This window comes from Habropoda laboriosa, unplaced genomic scaffold (genome assembly GCF_001263275.1).
Source record: "Habropoda laboriosa isolate 0110345459 unplaced genomic scaffold, ASM126327v1 scaffold57, whole genome shotgun sequence".
NCBI lineage: Eukaryota > Metazoa > Arthropoda > Insecta > Hymenoptera > Apidae > Habropoda > Habropoda laboriosa.
The window spans coordinates 232400-256839 of NW_017100229.1; the positions used below are offsets into that span (position 1 = coordinate 232400).

Here is a 24440-nt window from a genome sequence, read left to right on the forward strand (position 1 = left end):
ACGCCCATGCGTCCTGATCACCGAGAGATCAACGAATCACGTAGGAAGTGGTCCTCGTGTTTTCCTTCCTCTCGTTTCATCGACAGGTAGCGATGTATAAATGAAATATCGTCTGTCCTCGACGTCGAAGACGAAACTTTTCTGCCGTGAGATAACTTTGTCACGGTCGATTCGACGCGTTCGAGGGGCGCGACTATCGCGTGGGAGTTTATCAGCGACCACGAGTGGTTACAACGTTCGTTGATTTCTTGTAAAAAGTAACCGATCGTTTCGCAATTCCAACGACAAATATTTTAGAAATTGCCGAACGATTCTATCGTAATGTTCGGTGTCGACGGTTTCGTAAAGATTCGATTAGAATTCAATGTCCCCCTTGAAGAAATCACGTAATAGCTTCTCTTGTACTTGTTGATTTCCATCGATTTATCTCCATTGAATTCACTGTGCACGGAATAACGAATAGAAAAGCGAAATGGCCGAACGCATATATATTCGCGCGCCACCATTAGCGGATAGACTGCATTTTTCAAGAAATCTCGAAAGTCGCGCGTGACGTTCATTAGTAGGTAGGGCTTGTTTTTTCCCAAGACATTTGTAATTTACTCGCTTAGGAAGCTGCTTGACACGTTCACGGAATTTTAATTGTCATTTAAAGCGTCGCCTGTCAATGGGGTGAATTACTTCTCACCCCGCGATCGTTTTCGAAATAAATCAAAAACGTCGTTCGAAAACATTTATAACCGTGTACTCGAACGTACGGTAGAATTTTCCTTGTCTATTCTTTTTACGACATCCTTCGGTTCGTTAGTATTCAAATTCGATCGTGATACACCTTCCTTCTTTATTTTTTCTATTTATTTCTTCAGACGAACGGAATGAAGCTTGAATTTTTATATTGTACAGCAAAATACAGCTTCGCCATTTTACTTGGTAATGCATTGCATTTTTTAACTGAAAGATGTTCTAATTTTGACCATTAAACGTTTATCGACACTTTTATTTCGGTATGAAATTCAATTTTAAAATGTCCACTTGAGGTAAGTGCGTCTAATTTCATTTACAAGAATTCTGGACATCCTCGTTTAAAGGAAAATTCACATTTCTGTATCTAATTAGTCTCAGATGAAAAAGAAACGGTGTGTATTTTATATAGGTATGACAGATTCGAACTGTAGAAATTCAAAAGTTTTCTATCAAAGTTAGAAACACACGAGATAAGCAAAAATCTTGAAAAATGCACCTAATTTCGCCTACGCGAGAAATATCGATCAATTCGTGCATTTACCAACTCTGAAATCGTGACTGTTTTATTATATTAATATACACACGCGTATTTCACGTTTTCTATTTTACACGCAGCGAACCAGCAAAAGTCTCGAATGCAAAACAAACGCGGCTCGTTAAACCCGTTCCGCCCAATTCGTCCTTACATAATCAGAATCCTTTGTGTGTCCTGACTTGTGCATCGGTGCCCGTGCGTTTCATAATATATGCACCCTAAGAGACCGATGAAGGCGAGGGGTCAGCGAAACGGGACGAAAGCAAAAAGCGAATTAAACCCCGGACATCCTTCTGGCTTACGAACGAACGCCCACGCGTTGCTGAAAAGTTGCAAGCCTCCTAACAGAGATAGATAGCCAGAGAGAGACAGAGAGAGAGATAGAACTCGAACCCATCCGTGGACATACGACCACGTGATTCTCAGTTTCACGCCCCCGCACCAACATCACGAAACATCGCTAACTCATGCACACACGAGCCGTGTCTGTCTCGTGCACTCGCTGGAAGGTCGTTTTCTTTCCTCCACGCCGCGTAGAGCTCGCTTACTACGCCAACTTACTCGCCGAGCTCACGCGTCTACTTACTTCAGTCGTAGCGCAGCGCTCGTGGCGTATGGAAGGCTGTGTAGTCGTGTGACGAGTGATTTCAACGCCCGCAGAGGCGCGCCGCTTCTTTTATTCCTCGTAGTAGGCCAACATTTCGCGCGACATTTCTTTCCCCCGTCTCTATTCTATCGCAATTCGATGGAATATCATCCTGCGAACTGAGGTAGTTTAAAGGACTTAGAGAAAAAAAGGAGGAAGCTCTGTGAAACGAGAAAATCACTCCAAGTGAATTTTCTTTTCTCGAACCAACTTCGGATTGTTACGTGAATATATCAAAAGTGTATTCTTTTTTTTTTTTCGTCGATCGTCGAGAATTATCCTGTAGACCGAGGACAAAGTTCTGAGAGATTCTTTCGTACGTGCTCGTTCTCGAGCAAATGTGTCGTGGTTGATCGTTCGAAACTGTAATTACAAGTATAATAAGGGATTTCTTGTTCAAGTGATAGAAAACTGGATGCACTCAATGCCACTTGTTCGACAAGTGTAAACATGATTCCCGCGCATTGACGTATGCACCGGATCGCGAGTGCAGCTTGCACTCAGCTGTGAATTCGAGAGAGAAAAAAAGAGTGAGTATCCTTGTGAATATTCACGACCATTTTAATCGCACACGCGAGATAACGTTATCGATTGATACCGCGTTTATTATTCTCTATTCCGTGCACGTGATCGCTCGATGAAGTTGTAAAACGGAGCTTAACGACGTGCTTTTAATTAGAATAGAATTAATCGAACGCCCTCGCCGATTTTTACGATACGTCGAATTCAACGAGTTGAACGTTTCCACTGTGTACAGTTGACGGCTTCTCTTTTAAATCGCGATGGTAGAACGGCTGATTATTATTAATGAGAGGGGTACAGTTAACGCTGTGAGAATGGTTACCATTTTTTCTTCTTGCGCTTCCTCGTTATGGAAACATTTAACAATCGGGCCACGTACCGCTTCCTCTTGGATGCGCGTCGACGTATCGCGAATGTTTAAGCTTCGAGCTTCTGGCGCGCAGCTGCGTTTACGCTGTTTACGCCACTCTTTAACCCTTTGGCTGTTCACCGAAACAGCGAAATACCGCGAAAGAGATGGTACATTTTCTTCACGACTTCATTTTGTCACGATTGCAATAAACATCCAGGAGAAAATGTGTTTTACAGTTAGCTAGGTGACATTGCGTCTTTTTTGACGTCGTGTACACTAAACAGCGAAAGGGTTAACCCATTTTTCTATTAATTTATTTGAGGGTTAATTAAATTTTTACCCATTTCATTCTTTAAACAGAATACGTGGCAAATCGTGACTCTGTTAAGTAATATTTTTTTTTTGAGGTATTTTGTGTGAAAGAAAAGTAAAAAGAATTTTTTACTGTAGCATAGCTAACCCTTTAGCATCTATGAACGAGATATTTGGCGGACTGATTATTACCCAAACTCTTTGGACGAAATGTTTCGAGTTCCAATGAAAAGACGCGAGATATCTCACCCAAAGAGTGGAACAGTTAAAAATTTACGCGCGAGATATCTCGGCCATAAATGTGAAAGGGTTAAGGACCTCCGTCTCAGTCGCGTTACTTTCCTCTCAACACAAAATTATCACAAAACTGCTTTTTTTCTCTACTTTATACCCGACTTTCCACGTTTACCGAACCCGATAATCGCCGCCGCTCCTCGATAATTATCGGACGGCCTTCACCACGATTGCTTCCTTTTGCAGCGTTGAGGAGGAAAGCTACAGAAGCTGCCAGCTAAACGAACATTCTATTTCGAACGAATGTCGCATCTAGATAAGACGAATTTAGATCAACCTGTAGTCGAGAATTCTTGTTAATCCTCGATATCGTGTCCGAGCATACTAGTCTTCCTCCTCGTTATTGGGTTAATTAAACACAGCGAAGGCCACGGTTAGATTCGCGCGAACGTTGCAAAATCATGCGCCGCGATTAAAGGGGAATTTGAAGTAGAACGTTGCCTAATTTCACGCACGTTTTAATCAAGATACATCGAGAAGAGGTTCAAGATTAATCGACTTGAAAATAGCTAACAGAGAAAGAAAGAAAAATAAGCTAAATAGAGCGAATTTCACGAGGGAAGCAAGTTTCTTAATTAGCAGCCTCACGTTTCTCCAGATGAAAAGGAAGGAAGAAAAGAATGAAATGTTGGTTTCAGGTGAGAGCAAAGAGGCATGTTGAAGCACGTGTCGGTCTCGCCGTGGAGAGGGCGAGCAGACAGCGTGAGTTTAGCCTCGAGCGGGGGTGCAAGTAGCTGCGGAAGCGGAAGTCCAACCCCTGGTCACACGCCACCGCCTTCGAGAGCGTCCTCTTGCGCTTCTCTGGCACCCTTGACGGCACTTTCGAGCTTCTCGCCGGCCGACGCGACGCCACAACAGGTAAGCCTTGTGAAAAGTCTCTCCCTTAAATTTCGACTTTGTTTTGTCGTTCGACGGTGAAAAACCTTTTGTTCCCTCGTTTAACGAGGGACAAACGATCCAGTGAACGTCACATCGCATGAAAAAGTCGGTCGTTAACCGAGAGGAGAAAGGTTGAAAGCGCCGCGGGAGGGTAGGAAAAAAGCAATGACGTGGTTGCTTAATAAAGCAAACGAGGAGAACAAAACGTTATCCGTGAAACGGTCGTTGAAACGGTTTCGTGAAAACGAGAACAAAACGATTCCCTGCACTTATTAACAGCTGGACCACGTGTGTCCTTGCTTGGTCGTGCTAATGGGATTCATCGACGGGACGTGTGTTTAATCCACGATTATTTTCTGACGCATTCGCTCGACTGATTACTCGCCTCGCCGAAAATAGCCGCGATTAGGACGAATTGTGGATGGATTGTGAATTATTGTATAGTATAGAATGATTTTCACTGGTTGATTAATTTCGAGCATGACACTTGCAGAATTCAACAATAATACAAGGTACCTAATAGTTACAATTTACTATTTTGAATGAAATTGACATGACATGTCAGTCACGACGTCCTCACGACAATCAGAGTACTAATTAATTCAAGAATTCTATCATGTATGATATTACACGTTATCTGTTTCGTTTTGCTTTCGATTACCTGTAGTTTGTTTACTTAAAATTGAATAGAAATTGCAATTATTAATTTCTATTCTTCTTTAAAAATTAATTCTAATTTTTGTCACTGAGAAAAAGGTATTCTTCGTTACTTTCATTGAAAATAAAAAATTCCACCCTACGAATGAACAATTTTTAAATTAATCAAGATTTTTACGTCCGTACGTATTTCTGAAAGAAGGTTGCCCATGACAGTTCTATTTAGAATACTGTATAAAATTAACTCGTTTCACTCCTACTGGACAGAAGTCAGGTTTCGCCAGAGGGTGAGTTTCTCACGATCCAAGTGTCCCCGAGTTCGTCCCGTTGCAACTGACGGCGCGGTTTCGCATCCCTTTTTGCGCGAACAGAAACATGACTCTCCGTAGGCCCTTGATCCCTGCAAGATGTTTAGGGAGGCCAGTTTTTTCCAACATCTGCGACAAACCAGAAAACCCCCGACGTATAATAACCGCTCGGAGGCATTCGGATATAAAAATTTCAACGAACACGTAGAATTTCAATGCTGAGTGAAAAAAAAATGTTGATCCTTCACACGGCTTACGGATTGATGTAATCGACACTAAGGTCAATTTCTCGCGATACATCGTGCAACCGTCGATAAAAACTATATATATCGCGTTGTCGACCAATAAAAATTAGGGTCACAGCATTTAAAATGGCGAACTTTGCATTATTGCCGCTATCCCAGTTTCTACGGCTCCAGATATTAAACGCGCGCCTGTTGAATACATAGATCGACAGACCGCGAACTTTTCATTGTATTTTGCGTTTGCCTGGCCTGTTTCACACGCGGATGCGCCAAAGGTCGCTACAAAACGGATGACTTCTTCCGTTAGCCTCTTCGAGAAAACCATCTGCGTCCGTGTAAGAACATCCTGGTCACCCATGTGAATATTTTTACAGCGATTTCGTGACCTCTCTCCCCAGCCTGCCGTCCCGTTTCTCAACACTTGACCACTGCAGCTTTGCCCTAACTGTAAAACCGGCGATTCTCTCATTTAAACGTGAAAAATTAATAGGGGCAATTTAAAATTCAATAAAGTGATATTCTTTAAAAATAAGTCTAGAAATTTCGCAGAGTACCATATTTTTCAAAGCAAATTTACTAAAATATTCTCTGTCTCAATCCTCTTTTTACGGCTTCCATAAACTCTGCATCTCTGTGTGTTGGAAATTCTTAGAATTGCATCGAATAAATATGCCTTCATGTCACCAGATAGTCACCCTGGTGAATCCTTTATTAAATCGCGCAAATAAGAAATCTCTTCATACTTTTCTCAAAAACAATTTGCACGAAATTTACTTCCCTCCATTGAGACGAGATTAAAGCATTAAAAAGTGCAAAATTCGTTCAAAAACGAGAAATTTCGATTGCTGCGAAACACGAGAAATCTTTGAAATGTTCCGGTGTCGCTAATTTACACGTTCGCGGGCCACGTTTCCGCGAACTCGTAAACAAGAAAATGTTTCTTCTCTTTTCTTCTGTTCCCGAAAAATATCGTTTCGAACGTCGGACACGCTTCTCGCCAGTTTCCCCGGTGTCTTTCGGTGGTCGACGTTTATCTCGGTCTGTACGTCCCGCAGTTTTTGTCGATGATGGAACCGAGGATTCTCTGTGAGAACCCCGCATGCCGAGGCGTCGCACATTGCGGCCGACGACTCACAATGTGAAGTGAAAAACTATACGAGCACCGCTGGTAACCCTGGTGGATCCACTTAATCGCACTTGCTAGCTAGCACCCGTCTCTCCTTCAACTTTCCTTCCTTTCGTAGGTTGCCTGGAATTAGTGGAAGAAACAGTGACCTCGTAGGTTGACTGTGAAAAAACTTGGACAAGAAATAAGGACTTTCTTCGATCACCAAGTGGTCCGTGTCGATTTTAATGGGGTTTCGTAGGTAAACAGGGGAACCTTCCTTAGGTAGTATATATTATATGTAATTCTCGAGGAATGAGGGTTTCCCCTATCCTATAAATTCATTCCTCTTAAACCTCTTACAAAGAAGAGAATTGAAGAAGTTACGTGGAAAATCCTGAGAAGTATCTCGTTTACTTGATTCAATCTTAAAACCGAAAAAGTATTATTGTACTTTGTCAATTTATTTTGGATCAAAAATTTGATTTTCTTCTTACTGTGAAATTTGCATATTTAGCAAACGAGAGTCGACGCTGTGACATTTATTTGACGCACGGCGAGGGACGATATTAACAGTAGAGACGTAACAATACAATGCTCCTCGGGGAAAAAATAAACGTTCGATTGGCGTCGTCTCCCCTATTGATACCGAGTGGCAGTCCGAAAACTTGGCGCCGACTGGATTACATTATAATCGCTTATGGTGATAAGTTGTCGCCACAACAGACCATCAATCAGCCTCGATAGAGCTTGTACTTTGAAACGTTACTCCTATTTGCAATTTTTTTCTCCTTACAACACGAGTGAGAATTCTTCTTTTTTCACACATTCGTCATTTTGTAATTTCTTGTTTTTTTTTTTAAATGTGGAATTGAATGATTCGTTCGAAATGGGAATATCAGAAGCGTATTCTAATTTCGATGCACAGAGCCTGGCCACAGAAACTTTATCGCGCCGTGCGATAAGATAAAGAAGAAGCCGCGGAAGAGACACACGGTCTTACGATTCCCTGGCTGGTCGAGAAAGAGGCTTCTTGGAACCGGTATGAAATAAAATGTATTCTGGTCGAGGTTTTTCGTTGTGTGTTAAGCGAACGGCAGAGAAGATCGCGGGGATCCCGTTGCGGTGCTCTCTATACCGCACAGCTTTTACGTAAGCGTGCACGATAAGCGAAAAAATTCATTCGTCGCGTGCAATGATCTTGATAAAGTCAATGTCTCCTCGTGGACACTCCATTACGATGCAAAGTAGCGTAATTACGGTCAACAGACTGTAATAAAAAAAGAAGAAACAAAAGACTGTGCGACACTTGTGTGTACTCAAATAGAAATCAATCATATCTAATTAGACACTGGAACCTTTAATTAAATTCGAAAATACTCCTGCTTCGTTTTACAAATTACAATCTAATATTTTGAAGACTAGTTTCGAGATAAATTCTCTGGTCTCTCTCTCCCTTTCTTCCGTCATTTTACAAATTACAATCCAACATACAACTTCTTACATTATCAACGAAATAAATTCAAAAATATATACGATACGAAGACTATATAGAGTTTCCAGATAAATTCTCTCTCTCCCTTTTTTCGTGCTACACGTTAGCCCTACATAATGTTTCTGCCATGTCGTGCATTCTCTTCCCATAGGTATCGTGACGAATTAAAAACCGCAGGATTCGCTTTGAAGGAAACTCGATCGATCCAGATCGATCGTAGTGGTGGCTGGCCGGCCACCACGATACGTACGAAATCACGTTCCACCTTTTCGTTCCGCCACTGGGTCCCGGACCTGTCCTGAGCGCCTCTCGGACCTCGCAACATCCGGCGCGACGGCCCGTAGTTCCGGCTTTCTTGTGTACGCGCCGCGTTTTATTCGAACCGGTCTTGATAAAACGTACACGCCGTTGTTCCATCAGAATGTCCGAGTGTTATCCATGGATCGATCGACCTTCACCCTTGCGGCCGGTGATCATGATCGAGCCTCTCTTTCTGCGTTTATTCTCCCGCCACGTTACAATGATCCTCGACGAGGGGGGAAAAGGGGACACTGTGTCATTTGTCGAAATTGGAACGGAGAAGTGATTAATCAATCGATCATTCATTCGAATGATCGAACTTTCGAAAACTTCAAGGTTGATTATTTTGTTGTACACTTAGAATTTAAGAATGGAGGAATCGTTGGATAGATAAACTATCGTGTTAGAAACCCAAGTATCAACTTGTCTGAATAAATCTCCCTTTCAACGATCGAATACACAAGTTCTCGCGAATTTTCTTGCCACTCGAAACGCACGTGTACCAAGCATTGTCTCCGGAACAATATCCGCGACTGTGGTGTGTTTTACGTAAGCAGATTTACCAAGCGACGCACAATGAGAAAGGAACAAGTTCGTTTGGCGAATAAACCAGGGAAATCTGTTTAGGGAGGCCACGCTCTTTTCGCTTCCTGCTCCGATTCCTTCGTAGACGAAACCAGGAAACGCGGAGGCGTAAGAAATCGTGCATCGCATTAATTATCGCGCAGCGGTATGCCCGCATGACAGCGACACTGTTAGGCAGAAACTGGCACGGTCTCGGAAAAGGGAAGCCTTAGAGTGTAGCATCGTTCGAGATTTTTCAGAGTAAAGCCTGCCAGAGGGAATCACAATACCCCGTAATCAGGATACAAGCGATCGAGGGTTTCTTGACCAAGTCTAAAGGATAGTTCCCTCTTCTGCTATGAAACGCACGATCGTCACAGTTATATCTGCTTTGGAGTTGTCTATTTTTTATGCACAGACGAGTCTCTTATGACACGGTTTCGTTCTGACACGGTTAGAGAATTGGGGAAACTGACGTGTAACACTGCGCGTGATGAGAATTTTTTAGTGCTAGAGCAATCACTGGATGCGTTGATTCCTTCGATTAGTGTAAGTGAAAAATTATGGAGTAGGGGTGTCAAAATTTGAATATTCGGGAAATTTGAATATTCGGGAAATTTGAATATTCGGGAAATTTGAATATTCGGGAAATTTGAATATTCGGGAAATTTGAATATTCGGGAAATTTGAATATTCGGGAAATTTGAATATTCGGGAAATTTGAATATTCGGGAAATTTGAATATTCGGGAAATTTGAATATTCGGGAAATTTGAATATTCGGGAAATTTGAATATTCTGAGAATTTATATTCGGAGAATTTGAATATTCGGAGAATTTGAATATTCGGAGAATTTGAATATTCGGAGAATTTGAATATTCGGAGAATTTGAATATTCGGAGAATTTGAATATTCGGAGAATTTGAATATTCGGAGAATTTGAATATTCGGAGAATTTGAATATTCGGAGAATTTGAATATTCGGAAAATTCTAATATTCGAATATCATTGAATTCGGGTTTCACCTTTGCATAGTTAAAATATTCGAGAAATTCGGATAATTCGAATATTTGAAATATCCAAGTAAAGAATTCGTATTCCCAATTATTCAAATTATTCGAATACTTCGACTATTCCAAGCTTCACAGCCCTACCCTTAAGTCCAAAATTTTTCTTTAAAAAGCATACAGAAATACATAAACCTAGCCGAACAACTGAAGTTTCAATCTGTTAAACACGGATCCTTTCACTGAAAGAATCTCAAAATTCCCGCGTGAACTTCACAAAATTCTCAGCTTCGTATTACGAAAATTCCCAAAGATCTGTCACGAAAACGCGGAACAAACGAAAATAACTGATTTTTTATATATAAATATCCGTTGAAACGAGCGGGACGTTGCTCGAATTCACACGATTAGTGCTCGAAGTGGGGTGGTTGTTCCTCGTTTCACCGTATCCCCGTTGATTTATTATCATGTTAATGAGTTTATGGAATGCTGGCTGTTATGTAACAGCATTAAGTGGCGCTTTCCAGTGGCGTAGGAATGCTATTACGTCACGATGCAACACGAAAGAGATCCGTAAACTTTGTGTTGCACCGATTGATCCTTATCGGGTCTCGTTCTTACCGTTACGAGTAGAAAAAACGAGGAAAAAAACGAACTCGAGCCACGTATCGATGACCAACCCTTTAGTTGGTAATTTTCGAATCATCTACAACGAGGACTATTTTTAAAGAACCACTATTCTCTCTCTCCCTTTGACCCTCTCCGTTCTCCCGTGGATAATTATAGGTTATTATCCAAGCCGTGTGTTCGCTCTCGTAAGAGTGACTCGCGAGATGAACTCTTCTGTTCGAGCGCATCGGGGACACGTGATTTTTAAGCGCAAAGTAAACACACGCGTGAAAGAGAACGAAAACAGTGTTAGCATGTGTGTGCACGGAAAAAATATCGAGCTGTGAGCTTCTTTCGGTGCTTTATGGCTCGGATTAGGAGTCACTCTCGCGACACTATTCACTGTTTCTTGAGATACTGCTCTATTGGAAACGTTCCAGGACAAATTAAACGTAATGGAAATTACTCAATCTTCGTAGCATGGTGAAACACGATTTCTGGGAAGAATTGCAGCTCACTCGGAGAACTTTATCACCACAATTGACTGAGAAACAGCGTCCTCACAGTGGAAATGTATGAAAAGCAAACAAACAGTTGCGCGGTGCTTGAGGGATGATTTTAGTCAAGTTTACCACCAAAACTTCGCGAAAAAACATTGTAGTCTGAACCAGCAGGTCATCATCGTGCAAAATTCGAGGTTATCTCATAAATTAGGTCGTCTTTTACTGATAAAATCATGCAAACGTCTCGTGACACTCAAGTAGCATTTGTCAACTATTTGACCATTCGGTAAAAAGTATTCTTTTCGATGGAAGTATTTATTTTGGAACTTTTTGAACAAAGTAGTATCATGCAATTCCTAGTAGCTTCTTTGTGCGTTAATTCAAAGGCAGATGTTCTGGTGGTTTTGGCAAAACTGTCGGTCGTGTTATAGTGGAACAAGCGATAAGCTCGAAATAGAAAGAGTTTCAGCGATTGTACGCCGGAATTCTTGTGCAATCGCGGCTCCTTCCTTCTGTTAGCCGACATTTCTTCAAGATAAAGTCGAATTCATTCACCATTCGCCGGCAGAGACTTCCGTCATTCTCCAATTAGTACCGGGAATCAGTGATTCGGCTTCCGTCGCGATAACGTCCGCCTCGCCTATCGATCATCGAATATAAATAATACCGTTTTCTTTCCGTTTATCGACGCTCTCAGCCTTCCTTTTCTTCCGTTTATCTGTGTCGTTCACCCGTTTTTCCACGAACTGGTCGCGTATCGGCGAAAAGAAGAAGAAAAAAAGAAACGTCTCAAGATTGGCGCCAGCCTAGAAGAATCACGTTATTCGACTCACGTGTCCACCAACATTCAGACGTTCGCTGTTTGTTTTCAATTGGAACAAGTTTTCGTGGGATTTAACCCATTCATCGTGGAGGAAAAGTGCTTTTAAAGTGGCTTTAAAGCGACTGCCTGTAACCAGATGTTTAACAGCTTTAATACTACACGTTTGAAGGGCTAGTTTGAGATTAATGGCCTGTGAACTATCGTTTCTCCTTCGAAGAAACGTCAAATATTTACGAAACGGTGTCTTGCATTAGCTGTATCTTTAACCCAATTTTTCCTCGCTCGTGAGAAGAAAAATCAAGGTTGATTACAATTTTACGTAACTTCCATGTCACATGGCGTTCTAAAAAGGGTTAAATAAGGATCATCTAATCTTGATTCATTCCAACGTCCTTCCAATTTCATTTCTGACAAAAATTCCAATGTTTCGCCACTTTTCGAGTCAAGGGAAGGTTGCCGTTCATTGCCAAGCTCGTTGAAAACAGCATTGAAGGGAATCACCTCTAAGGACCGTCGTAGGCGTGCATTCAGCATTCAGATCGCGTGAAAACGTTCGTTTATTAGCGTAAACCGATCTCGCTCGTTACGTCGTTTCCCCCTTGTGGATTAATCGCCACGGTTGATTCCGCCACTTCTGCCTCCTTTCAATGCCGAATTCGGAATAGCGAACGCGCGATCTAGCCCTTATTAGAGCAGACGCGTTGTCACATCCGCGATTTAACGTTTGAGCCGATCTGTCCAGCCGGAATTCGTTGCTTAACGTGCACAGGCAATCGTCAATTACGCAATGAATGACGCACGTACACCTTTCAAGTACGTTCTTCGCGTTTATATCGCGGGGGATTCCACCGGGGCAAATTCTTCACACGGACGAGCAACGACACCGAGGACGATTAAAGACGGCATGTTGCAGCGGACAAGAAACTTTGATTATACGTACAGTCGGTGGAAGAATTACGGCGAGGTCGTAAATTAAAGCGCCAAGTAGCGGCACTGATTGATTCTAACCTAACCGTTTCACGTTTTTTCCTATCGAGACGAAGTCAATGTTAAGACCTCGTGTACACCGGGTGTGCCAGAAAAATTGGGTAAAACCTCGAGTTCTACATGCCAAAATCGGAAAATAAGATTGCACGAACGTACATTCAGAAATGAATGATTTGATGACGTCAAATTTGATTTCTTTCGAATCACTCGTTGGTACAGTCGAAAATGTGAACTTCGATCTATGACCTCGCGACCCCGCTAGATCTCTTCCATCGGCTATACGAAAACCGGCGTGAGTTTCGATCGCGCCTCGGCCCATTCATGAGCATCGTTCGTACGAATTCTTCAGGCATGAATGTCGTTAAGGATTGGTCACAAGCTACCGGTGAAAGCACTCGCGCAGCTGGCTTTACTCACACACGCTGTGAAACGATTGTACGCGAAACTACTCTCGAGTAGTCGTACCGGGAATCGTTGCGCTGCTTGTGACGCATGGCGGGCAATTAGAGTACCATTTCGCATGTTTATTGCGCTTTATCCAGGCTTAATCGGCTGCATTATTTCTCGCCGTTGGCATATACGATCTTATCAAAACAGGGAATATTATTGTCGGATATCTCGGCGAACATTGTACGATATCAAACTAGGAAACTATGCAACAGGTATTTTGTAACGAGCGTTAACACGCCGAATACTGCCGTATCACGTTCCACTTTCCTCTAAAACGAAAAACCGTACCACTTTCTAGCCATTCCTTGCGAAACACCCACAGAATGTGTACAACGTATGTTCACCCGGATGAATATTTTCTTCTTCCTGTTGCTGCTATAGGTAGGTACTCACGACTAAGCACTGTGTACACACTCTGTGTTCACGTGCTATTAAGTTTCTAGTTACGATCGTTGGTTATCCGTCGATACTACAGGTGTCACCAAGATTTTGCGGTATTAGAAACAATCGTGACGATGTGTGGGCTTGCATGTTGCATTCTACGAATTCATATCTACGCCGTGTCCTTGATGATTCTTTCTACTCGGTAACTGAGAGTAAGTATAGAGACTCGTCGAGCATCTGAATCGTTAATCGAACGCCTTACCGGTTTCTCGAGATTGTTTCACGTGAATATTATGCAAACGCCACGGTTCTTGCTCCATTTGGAATTTCCCAGACGGATTCGTGCAATCGTTCGAATTTTCTTATGCAACTGGCGGACTCTCGGATCGTGTGCGTCATCGAAATATTCTTGTTAATTCAATTTATCAATTATACCCGACTCAACTTTCTCCTTCAATTTAATTTTTTATTAACTATAGATATTTCATCTGTTTTCTGTCTATGTTATTTTGTGTAAAAATGAGTTCTATGCCCAAGGAAATAAATAAATATTCCTGGCTGGATTTCTCAACCCGTTCTTCGATCAGCCATCGATCGACATCTGGTGAAATGCAACAATTGCGGTCCAAACTTCCGGTGCAGATGTCCACGCTTCGTGCACCTAGAACGTCGAACAATCACAATTGCGACACTTAACATTCTTCTCGTATGGCTTTGCTATCCCTTTATGGGGCTCGAATAATGATACGTTTGGTACTGTAGCACAATGCTCCAAGTGAAGGAAGGAGGTGAGACCACGTAAAAACCCCGTGTGGTCAGGTATACACGTGCAACAACGAGTTCGCGTGTCACTTTTTCGTGGCTCTTTCTTTGCGGTGTCGATGGTTTAGGAAAGTTTGCCTGGATCTTGGGCTGCTAGATCAAGCGACAACGGAGGATTATATCTTCGGTGGAGATAAGAGCGAGAGATTGATGAAAGCGTTCGTTCATGGTATCGATAGGCTGAATTTGGCACTGATAATGCACAATGGCTCGCTTTCAATGGATCCACCGCTTATCGATCATCTCTACTTACACTTTAGATATTTTAACCCTTTGATGACGAGCCAAATATTTGGGACTGCTTATCGATCTACGTTGATATTTCAATCTGGTAGCAATTTTTTAAGGATTTGCAATTAATTTTGATTTAAGGATCAATAGCAATTTGGGTAATGAAATGTTTATCAAAATTTTCTGAAATTTCTATCTTTCTTGTGCAAACTTTTGCATAGTTTGCAGTGCACAGTGGTCTGAAATTTTCAATTACAGCCTCGATAAATCAAAATGGCCGTCACTGTACCGCCAGAGTCGAAGGAATAAGTGTGTTTTAGAGAGAATCGAAATTATGGCTGGAAATCTCGATGAATAATCGTTGAACAAACGAAATGCCACAGCACTGAATCGTCGTGTGGCATACAGTATCGAATGAAACCTGTTCGCGGGTTATTACGCTTTCGGTGCTGAGCATGAGATAAAAATTTCGACTTGAGGAGAGTTTCGTGTTACTCGCTTCACCGCAGGAATTAATCATCTCGTCTTCCCTCGCGACGTGGACACAATTCTTCTTTTCGTCGCGGCTACCTGATGCACACACGCATACACGCTCTTGTTAGCCTCTTCCTGGTAGCGCCGCGAGTTCGCTGAAAACACGAGGAACCGCACGAAAATTGCGATTCCAGCGAATGAATAGGTAATTCGAGTATAATGTTCGCGTAATTTCGTCGGATTTTCATTGTTAATACACGGGACCAAAAGTACCGTTTATTTAAAAAATTACTCAGAGAAAGTTGCTTAAGAGATCCTTCAGAATTTAACACGATTGAAAAATTGCAATTTTTAACCATTTTGGTTACGAATATCAACTACAACAATTTTCTTTTTAATTTAAAAGATGTTTTAGACCAGAGGCCGGCAACCTTTTGGTTAAAAAGGGCACTTCGAATGGCTGGCTTGTGATAAAGGGCACTTTAATATTTACTTTAAACGAATTTATTAACACAAAATTCTACTGGTTCACTTTACGCACGATCATCTTTTAGAACCATTTTGTAAAAATATCTGGCACTTTAAAAATGCTTAGTTGCCGACCCTTGTTTTAAACCAAAAAATTTGTTCGTCGTTGATACTGATTATCAGTAACCAAACAAATTTTCGCGATCGATATATAGCATGTTATCAGCCTGCGAAAAAAGTCCTCGCCATCGATAATGGTTATCTGTAAGCAAAAAGAAAAAAACGTTCGAGTCGATAAAATAATTATTATACCATAACTTTTTCCCCGTTAAGATTATAAGAAGTGTCTGGTTAATACGCGAACACCCCTTTCACACCAAGTCCAATATTACGACTCGAGATAATCATACATATTTATCGAACGCGTCTTCTATTTGCGGCGACTTTTCTATCTTGTCATTCAAGTTCCCCCTTCGACAGACGTTCCTATTAATTGCAATTCATAACGTTTCCCCGATGATGCCCGATCCGTCAATAAATTTTCATTAATTATCACAAGTCAGAGCAGAGACCCATACAATCATACTTGAAGCACGATCATCTTCCTTCATCAGTGGGAAATAGTAATGAAACGAGCCTGGAGAGATCGCGAGTCGACCATCTGGCACACAGTGCTCCCATTCACTCTTTCTTTCGTGAATCTCCCTCCTCTATGCTTTCCATCTTTCTCTCTCTTTCTTCCTTTTCCCGTTGTCGTAGTACATTCCTTCATCAGACTCCTTATCCTCTTTTACCGCCTTTGTGCTCTGTTCATAGAGTGGCCCTCCCTCTCCGTTTTATATCTCCGCGTGATATCAACCCGGGCCTCGTTCGTGAACGTTTGCCTGATAATTGTGTTTGCCTTGTGGCGCGCCACGTCGCTGAATTGTTGCAGCCGGAACAAAGTAACGAGCCATTTTCGTGAAACCCTCTTTTAAATCCAGCTATACGTGCACTCTGGCTCTGCTGACTAAATATTTTCGACGGACCTCTGAGTCATTCTACTATCACACGGCTAACCTAAATTTCCTTTTGAAACAGTTCCTGCTTATCGCTATCTTCAAATTCCAACGCATTTTCTGGGTAACGTCGGTTGACGGTTCGTTTGATTTAGTGAAAAATTGAACTTGACCCGGAAGCTCGGGCGTGAAAATATCTGTATCACGTATGTGGGGTGAAATTTGCCAAGTGTGCTCTTTTTTGCATGTTTGGACTGTTCTCAGACATTTTGTAATATTTTCCTTTTTTCTCCCTCTCTCTAGTTTTTTACGAAAAACTTTTTAGTAGACAGTCACTTTCACTTCCAGTCGACGTTACTACACAGAACTGTCGAGTAACTTTTACTTCAACTCGTCAATGAAATTCAGTACGTAAGAATCATTGGGTAAATTAATCTATTAGAGTATTTGTCAGTTACGCGCGTCATATACGAGGAAAAGTCTGATCGTACCGGATGACTAGCTTTAGGTTAATTGTTCCTTCTTTGCATACACACAGCGTGACTCACCTGTGGCTACGGTGTAATTAGTCTGTTACGAAACACTGTTGGTGACCACCGATACAGAAGTGTGAACCATTGTGAGGAAGGGGCAAGGGAACCGCATCAATGAATTGGATAGGATGCGAACCATTGATCTGGGGAATACAGGCTATTCGAAAGCTAACCGGATGGGAAACGTGCAAGGGTTCGAAACAGCCGGAAGTGTGGACACGATGATGATACTCGTGGTCCTCAGCCGGACGGAAGGGAAATGCTCCCTTGCAATTTCAAACGCACGTCAAACTTTCTCCAGCGAAATTGTCCATTTCTGATATACTTAGAATTATCAAAAATTTCGTCCAATTAATCGAACCTTTTGGAAATCAAAAATCTTTACTGTATCAAATTTGATTAATTCCTAAACAAAAATTATTCGGAGTTCTTCGAAACCTTCAAAAATCTTTACTATATCAAATTTTACATATTCCGAGAATTTTTCTTTTCTATTTTCCAACAAAATAAACAATACTTATTTTACCAAATTATTCCCAATTTTCAATACTCTTCGAAACCTTCGTTGCGTCAAATTTCATATTTCCCGGGAACTCTTCTTTTCCAGACACCATTTATTTCGTCAAATAATTCCGAATTCCGTTAACCGAATATTCTTCGTTTCGACGGGAAAACATGTCAACGAAGAATACAGGCGCCGACACACAGCATCGGTCACATTGATTCCACCGACAATGGCCGACTTAAGGGTACGATCCACATGGTGCTCGAACGGTCAACACACGGGATCGTTAACAGGGGGATCGTGCTCGTCGTTGAAACGCGTAAACGGTTGTGATACACGCTGCAGTAGCGTACGTGTTACGATGGTATTATGAGTTAAACAACGTAATGATAGGCACGGCGCCAGTAACGTGGCGTATCTCTGTCGTCCAATGTAACGGGTGTCTCGAAACGCGTAGTACATCAGCCGTATCAAAGGGGGTCGGTTGGAAACCTCTCCCTCTTGTTTATTTCTCTATCATCTTTATGCATTATTATTACACAGAACGATTATAAATAATACCGGAGCGTTATTTTTACGAGGATTTTATGCGTCAAGCGATAGGAGGACACAGTTGAATATCACAAAGTTTTCCATTGTTATTTACAACAATATTTATCTAGCGAAATTAATTAACATTACGTTTGCTTTATAGACACGAATAGAAAAGTCGGTGTCAACGATCGATGGAATAGTGAAACGAGGGTACACAATCCTTTCGACTTGATAACGTAACAACCTATTATCAATCACGTGTTCAACAATGACAAAACGATAATAATCGCGCCGCAGAAGAAGAATTTCTCACAAACGTCCAAGAACCGGTGAGAGCTTCTTATCGTCGTGTTACCGCGATTTCAAGCTTCCCCACGGCTCTGACGAAAGAGTTAAAGCACGAACACGAAACTTCCGGTGCAATGAACTCCCGTCGAAGTAACGCGCGGCTTGTTACGACACCAATATTAGTTTTACGAGCAGCTTCTGGAAATAGATCGATGAAACTGTACGTCATCGAATGGGTCGTTCGACAGGCTATGTGTAACAGTTAAAACCGGCCAGTTTGAAAGAGTGCAGAAAGATGCAGGTGCAGAATGCACCTGCAACACCCCCGTCGAGGGTAAAATAGAATTCCCGGAGACGTGACTTCTCTTGGAAATATCACTAGCTCCTTTTTCCCTCGTTATTGTCAACTTGGTGCATGGAATTACCATTCTCAGCGAACTGAACCAGTGAAAGGTGGAGCTATTTTTCTAAATCTAACAATGGCCAGCGAAACAATACGTTCAACCGTGATGCAAGAGGAAATGATCAAAAAATTATTACTTCCTTGACATTTTCAACGTTTTTCTGTATCCTATTTGAAACGTGAGAATATTCTTTTTCATCCGGTCTTTATTGCTCACTTTTCCTTAGAAATGCCGTACAAATTTTTGTCATTTTTATCGTCCAGTTTACGACAGTCTCGTGACGTCATCCGTGGCGAAAGGTTTAAGAGATGTTTCACGCTGTTGTTCAGACGAGAATGATCAGTTTTATACGGTTGAGAAGTTATCGTTTTTTCGTGCATTCGTTGAATCAAGAATACGAGAACATTTGGAATCGTACGATGGAGAAAAGCGCGCCGCGGTTAAAGATTAGCCGTCTCAGCTGGTTTTCGGTCCTGACATAGCGTACGACTTATTGACACTTGGTCAAGTGAAGTCAAGAGGACGGGTTAAATGAAGCCGAGCGTCACCGTTTGCCCGCCGTTTCTCTTCGACCTGTAGACAATAATCTCGTCGAGCTTTCAACGATCCTTTTGGAAAAATGCGAGACGTGTCTTCGACGCGGAGGATTCGAGGTTCAATTCGTTGCAACACATGCACGTCGATTAATATAACAAGTACGGTATTATGGAATTTTAAGCGTTTCCCCTTTAAGACTTGGCGCTTTTGCATTATTCATGGAAAGAACTATCTCCTTTCTAGATAACCCTCCCTAGTCGACCTTATCGCCTTACGGTTGCCGCAATCCTAGTCAGGTGTGTGCATCGTGCACCGACTCAACAGAAGGGCGACTTACCTGGGCCAGGTTGCCACAGAAGAGAACAGTATGATCACGTGCGACAGATAACGCGACGACCATTTTGCTTTTTCACCCTTTCGTGACTCCATTGTGTCGCATCCTGGCGTTTCGCTCATCAAAAAAAAAAAAAAAAAAAAACAGAAATTATACCTTCGAGATGGTCGCGAAATTATGCCCCAAGTGCATGTTCAAGGCTGTTATTTGGATTGATAATTTATTCGTGTCTGTACAGTGTACTTAAACATTGAAAAATAGAAATTAAAGTAGCATTTAAAACGAGAATTTTTATTAAAATTTCTGCGAAACAAATATTTGTCCCTCCAAGAAAAAATTTTACCTCGAGAATCTATTTGATCGTTACATTATAATAGAAACGAAAGTGGTGTATTTTTAAGAGGAGGATATTTAATGGAATTTCCGAGAGGAGGATTGGAACCTTGAAAGAGGGAGAGACGTAGTTTGAGAATGTTATACGTTCACGGCCGCGTGCTGCTCGAGGATCGATGAAAGCTCTTAATGGATCTTTTGGCACGCGTATCGAACATGTGTCCAGCACGGATCGCTGGGTAGTTAGTAAAAGGTCTGGCTTCTGCGTGGAACACTCCAAGTGAACGAGTCATTATCACTTGCTTGACGGCTGGAGATAGTCTGCTTGGAAATTGCTGCACTGGCTAGACTTGACAACAAACGCAGACTACAATACACACTTCTAACTATGGATTATCAGTAGGTGTTGAATTTTTCTATTTTTCAAACCTAACGATACCTGTAATCTACCGACGAAAGAGTGCCCCAAAAGAGATTTTTAAAGAGAATATAAAAAAAGAGAATATAAAATATAAAATCAATAAAATAAAATAAATAAAAAAAAATTCAATTTCTCGTCGGACTCAGTTAACAGATTTAAAAAATACGATAAAGACACCCGGTATATTTTCGATTTAATATACCTCAATATGCTCTAATCCAATATACGATCTAATACACTCTGAATTTAAACGTTTCATATCGTCTGCCGTGAAATATTTAATATCCTGTTACTGATTAAATCATCCTATTATACGTATCGTCTTCTTATTCCATGAAACATAGTAACTCGAAAGAACAAACTATAAAAAAAATATAAAAAATAGTAGAAGATACGGTTGACAGTTGATGCGTGAAAAAAAAAAATGTCGCGACAGAAAATGAGCGATGTTACGCGATTCTCTATGAGATTAGAGTGTTGTATACCTAACCCAAGAGTTAGCGTGGAACTGTATTGTCACCCTTCCACGGTCCACGAACCGGATGTAAGCGTTCCGTGCATGCTGGTTGTGCCGCTAATAATCGCGCGCGTGTTGGTGGTAACGGGGGACTTAAAGTTGGTCGAGTTGTTCTCGTTTAAAACAATCAGCAACAGAGGAAGGACCAATTATACGGACCTGCGACCGTCTGTCACCGACCTCCTGTCCTCTTAATATCGTAGATCGGACCGCACTAGTAAATATAAACAAGTTGAAAGAGCGAGAAAAATAAAGCCTTGTTGAAAATGTGTAATTCAGAGATGCAGTTCTCGGAACTCGTGGAATGTTCGAGAACTCGAGTGACAATTCAATTTAAACCCGGACAATTTTCTTGGAAAATATTACACTGCAATTCGTAGGTGTGGTACGATTTAAATTACATTTCAACGTTAGTGCCGTATGGGACCATTTACCAATTTATGGCGATATTAAATCTGCCACTAATTCTTCACAGATTCGAAATTGACGTTGTGGAGATCGATAGCAATCGACTTCTAAAAAATTTGCGAAAAAATTCTTAAACGTGCTAATTTTTTTCTGGAAATTTTCGCGTGACCTGCAACGCACAGTGGTCCTAAACCTCCAGGTTGAATAATTCTCATTAAGTTTGCTTCACGTTCGGAAAGTGTCTTGACACTTATGAACGATAGTGTATCTATTACAAGGATCCAGGAGCGTAAAAGGTGTTCGTTGAATGGCCTCAGTCACACCGTAAAAAATATTCAATTGCTCGGAAAGGAGCTGGAAGAGTTCGACGAATGATCGACGCGTAGTAAGTATCCCAGAATCTGTCATTAACGCGACGAGTAAAAGTTAATAAGAAAGTTGAACGCGGTCTGGCGTGTGCAATTAGTCGCCGTAAAAGACGGACGGAGCATCGAGTTGCGTTTAACCGAGCCTAAGATAGACGAGCTGACTGTTAGGTCTTATTGGGACAATTACACGTCGTGGCTCAGAAACACGCGATTAGAACGTAAATTACTCGAAACACGCGTGTGCTGTTCAGCGTGTCAACATACCGAAGTCTGTCTCGAAATGCTGTCAGACCGACGACTTCCGAGCTGGATTCACGGTTTAATTTATCCGTTAAGCCTACCGACCCACAAACTCTCTGTCGTTCAGTCTCATTTTACGATTGTCGTTTTTTCTCTTTTTTTTTTCTAATTCACCTGGAAATGGAACGGAGATCGAGGATTTCGCGTGGAAAGCATCTAACCAATACACACCAGTTTTCACCGTGTCGATGCGCGGTGAAAATCTGATAAGAGACAGAGAGGAGCTTTTCCTTCTTAATTGCCAACGAGAGATTTCTTCTCTCGTCTGGAGGATTCCGCGGGCGACAAAGCAGGTTTCTTTTTCTTTCCGGCGCGCGACCACGTTTCTAATTGGACGCATCAAGTGGCTTATTTCCTGAAGAGGAGAGCACAGACTTGGCCGGAGCACGCGTCTTCTCTCGAGATCGCGGCGTCGAAAGAAGAGTTGTATTTACTCCGCTTGAAAGTGGGCCTGCTTTAAAAAAAAAAAAGAGAGAAGCTGAGATGGAACAGCCGTCTACCGGTTCTTAACTCCAAGTGGACGAGAGCTTCGAGACGACCTGTGTAAACAGCTGCACCGATTTCCTGACCACTGCCCATTAGAATATCGATTTCGTGCGGGCAGAAGTTCGTTCCCTGTCCGGGAATCTGGTAACCTGGCTCCACAGGTGAAGTTCCTTTCGCTGGGGTAATCAGGTTTTGGTGATGCACTATGCTGGTTTTGTTCGGTCAAGCCTGTATAATTAACGGGGGTGTGGAAGAGCCTAAAAGTGGTGGTTCGGGTTGCTTAACTTGTATCAGGATACTCGAAATTTTGGCTGTCCAATTTGCTGAATTTAATTCGATACGAACTTGGTCGTTAACACATTTTTATACCTTCCTCTGGATTTTTTATTTTATTTTAATTTTTCTAGTTTACTATAAAATTTCGAGGCAAAAGAGCGTTGACGTGGAATATAGTCTTTCTCTCTCTCTCTATCACGTCTCTTAAACACACAAAACAGGAATGCAAAAGATTCTTACGATACCACACTCTTACAACTGCTTCATAATTAAAGCACAGCACTCTTTCGATCTCTATTATAATTACACTTCTTCGTTGCATAACGCGTTCCTCGCTGCTCGTCTCATTATCCTCACCACCCAGTCACTGAAGCAAAAGAAATCACCGCGGGTGAAACGAAGAGCAGCACGATTCAACTATAAAGAACACTTCAGCTTTACAACTCAACTAATATTCATCGCGATATCCCACGAAGGATAATTCCCGGTTAACGGCCTTTTCACGAAGAAAATGTGGCCGTCATCGAGCGTGCATTAACACTTTATCCAACGATAGTAAACGTCCAGCGGTGTCCATCAGCCGGCGGAATCATTATCAACGAGCATGCACGCTCGTCTCTATGCACCGATGCGCGTTCCGTTTTGCTTTCATCTCGTGCCAAGAAGCCCCGCGGAGGAGCAAAGAGAGCGTGTGCCATATGGCCAGAGGAGACGAGTATCGAGAGGACACAGGAAGGAAGCTTTCCAGCATGACCGTATTATGTTCCGTGGCCGTAGCGAGGAGGAACATATTGCAAAGGAAGACGCTGGACGGGGGCGTGTGTTCGCGTGAAAGCGGGCACGCGATGCGACGATGAGGGCACGTGCCCCATATTCTTCGAGGAGCCTCCTCCGCGTCGCTCCTTTGTGGATGCACCGGAAACCGGTGTCAATTGTCAGCCACTTGGACGTCTACGAATGTTACGCGGACCGGACACGGTTCTTCTCCAGTGGTCGATACCCGAGAACGCCTACTTCTGTGTGGTCCTCGAATAATTGCATCCCTCGATAATTATAGTGTCCGAGACAATGATCCTTTAGCTCACAACGGAACATACGTAAGAAGGAAATCTTTGGAAGTTCGAGAAATTCTTTTGGTACTTCCTGATTAGGGTGGAAGAAGATGACGAGGGATTGAAGACTTTTGTGCAACGAGAACATTATCTGGTCTGAAATTTGCTGAAATGCAGATTTTAACCGTTCGACTATGGTCTTTGGGTCTTTCTTGACCCGAAGAGGTCAAAATTGGGTCAAAAAAGACCCAAAGAACTTATGTGCAACAATTTTTGTTACGACCACGCTATATGAACCTAGACAATACACTTTTAACATAATGTTAAGGGAACATAAACATAATATCAGCAAAAGTCCTTAAAAAAGTAAAAAGGTGATGGGTCAAAAATGACCCAAAGACCGCACTAAGGTTAAGTAGGTAAAATACTT

The 24440-nt window shown here is 42.0% G+C and overlaps 1 protein-coding gene across 1 annotated transcript in view; it reads left to right on the plus strand.

Moving 5' to 3' along the window:
• The first annotated feature begins 2203 nt into the window (after positions 1–2203).
• Positions 2204–24440, plus strand: part of LOC108571340 — a 35198-nt gene continuing 12961 nt past the window's right edge. Inside the window, exons 1-2 of the mRNA XM_017933356.1 lie at positions 2204–2455; positions 4044–4263. Coding sequence (XP_017788845.1) covers positions 4060–4263 — 204 coding nt within the window. The 5' untranslated portion in view covers positions 2204–2455; positions 4044–4059. The remainder of the gene's footprint in view (positions 2456–4043; positions 4264–24440) is intronic.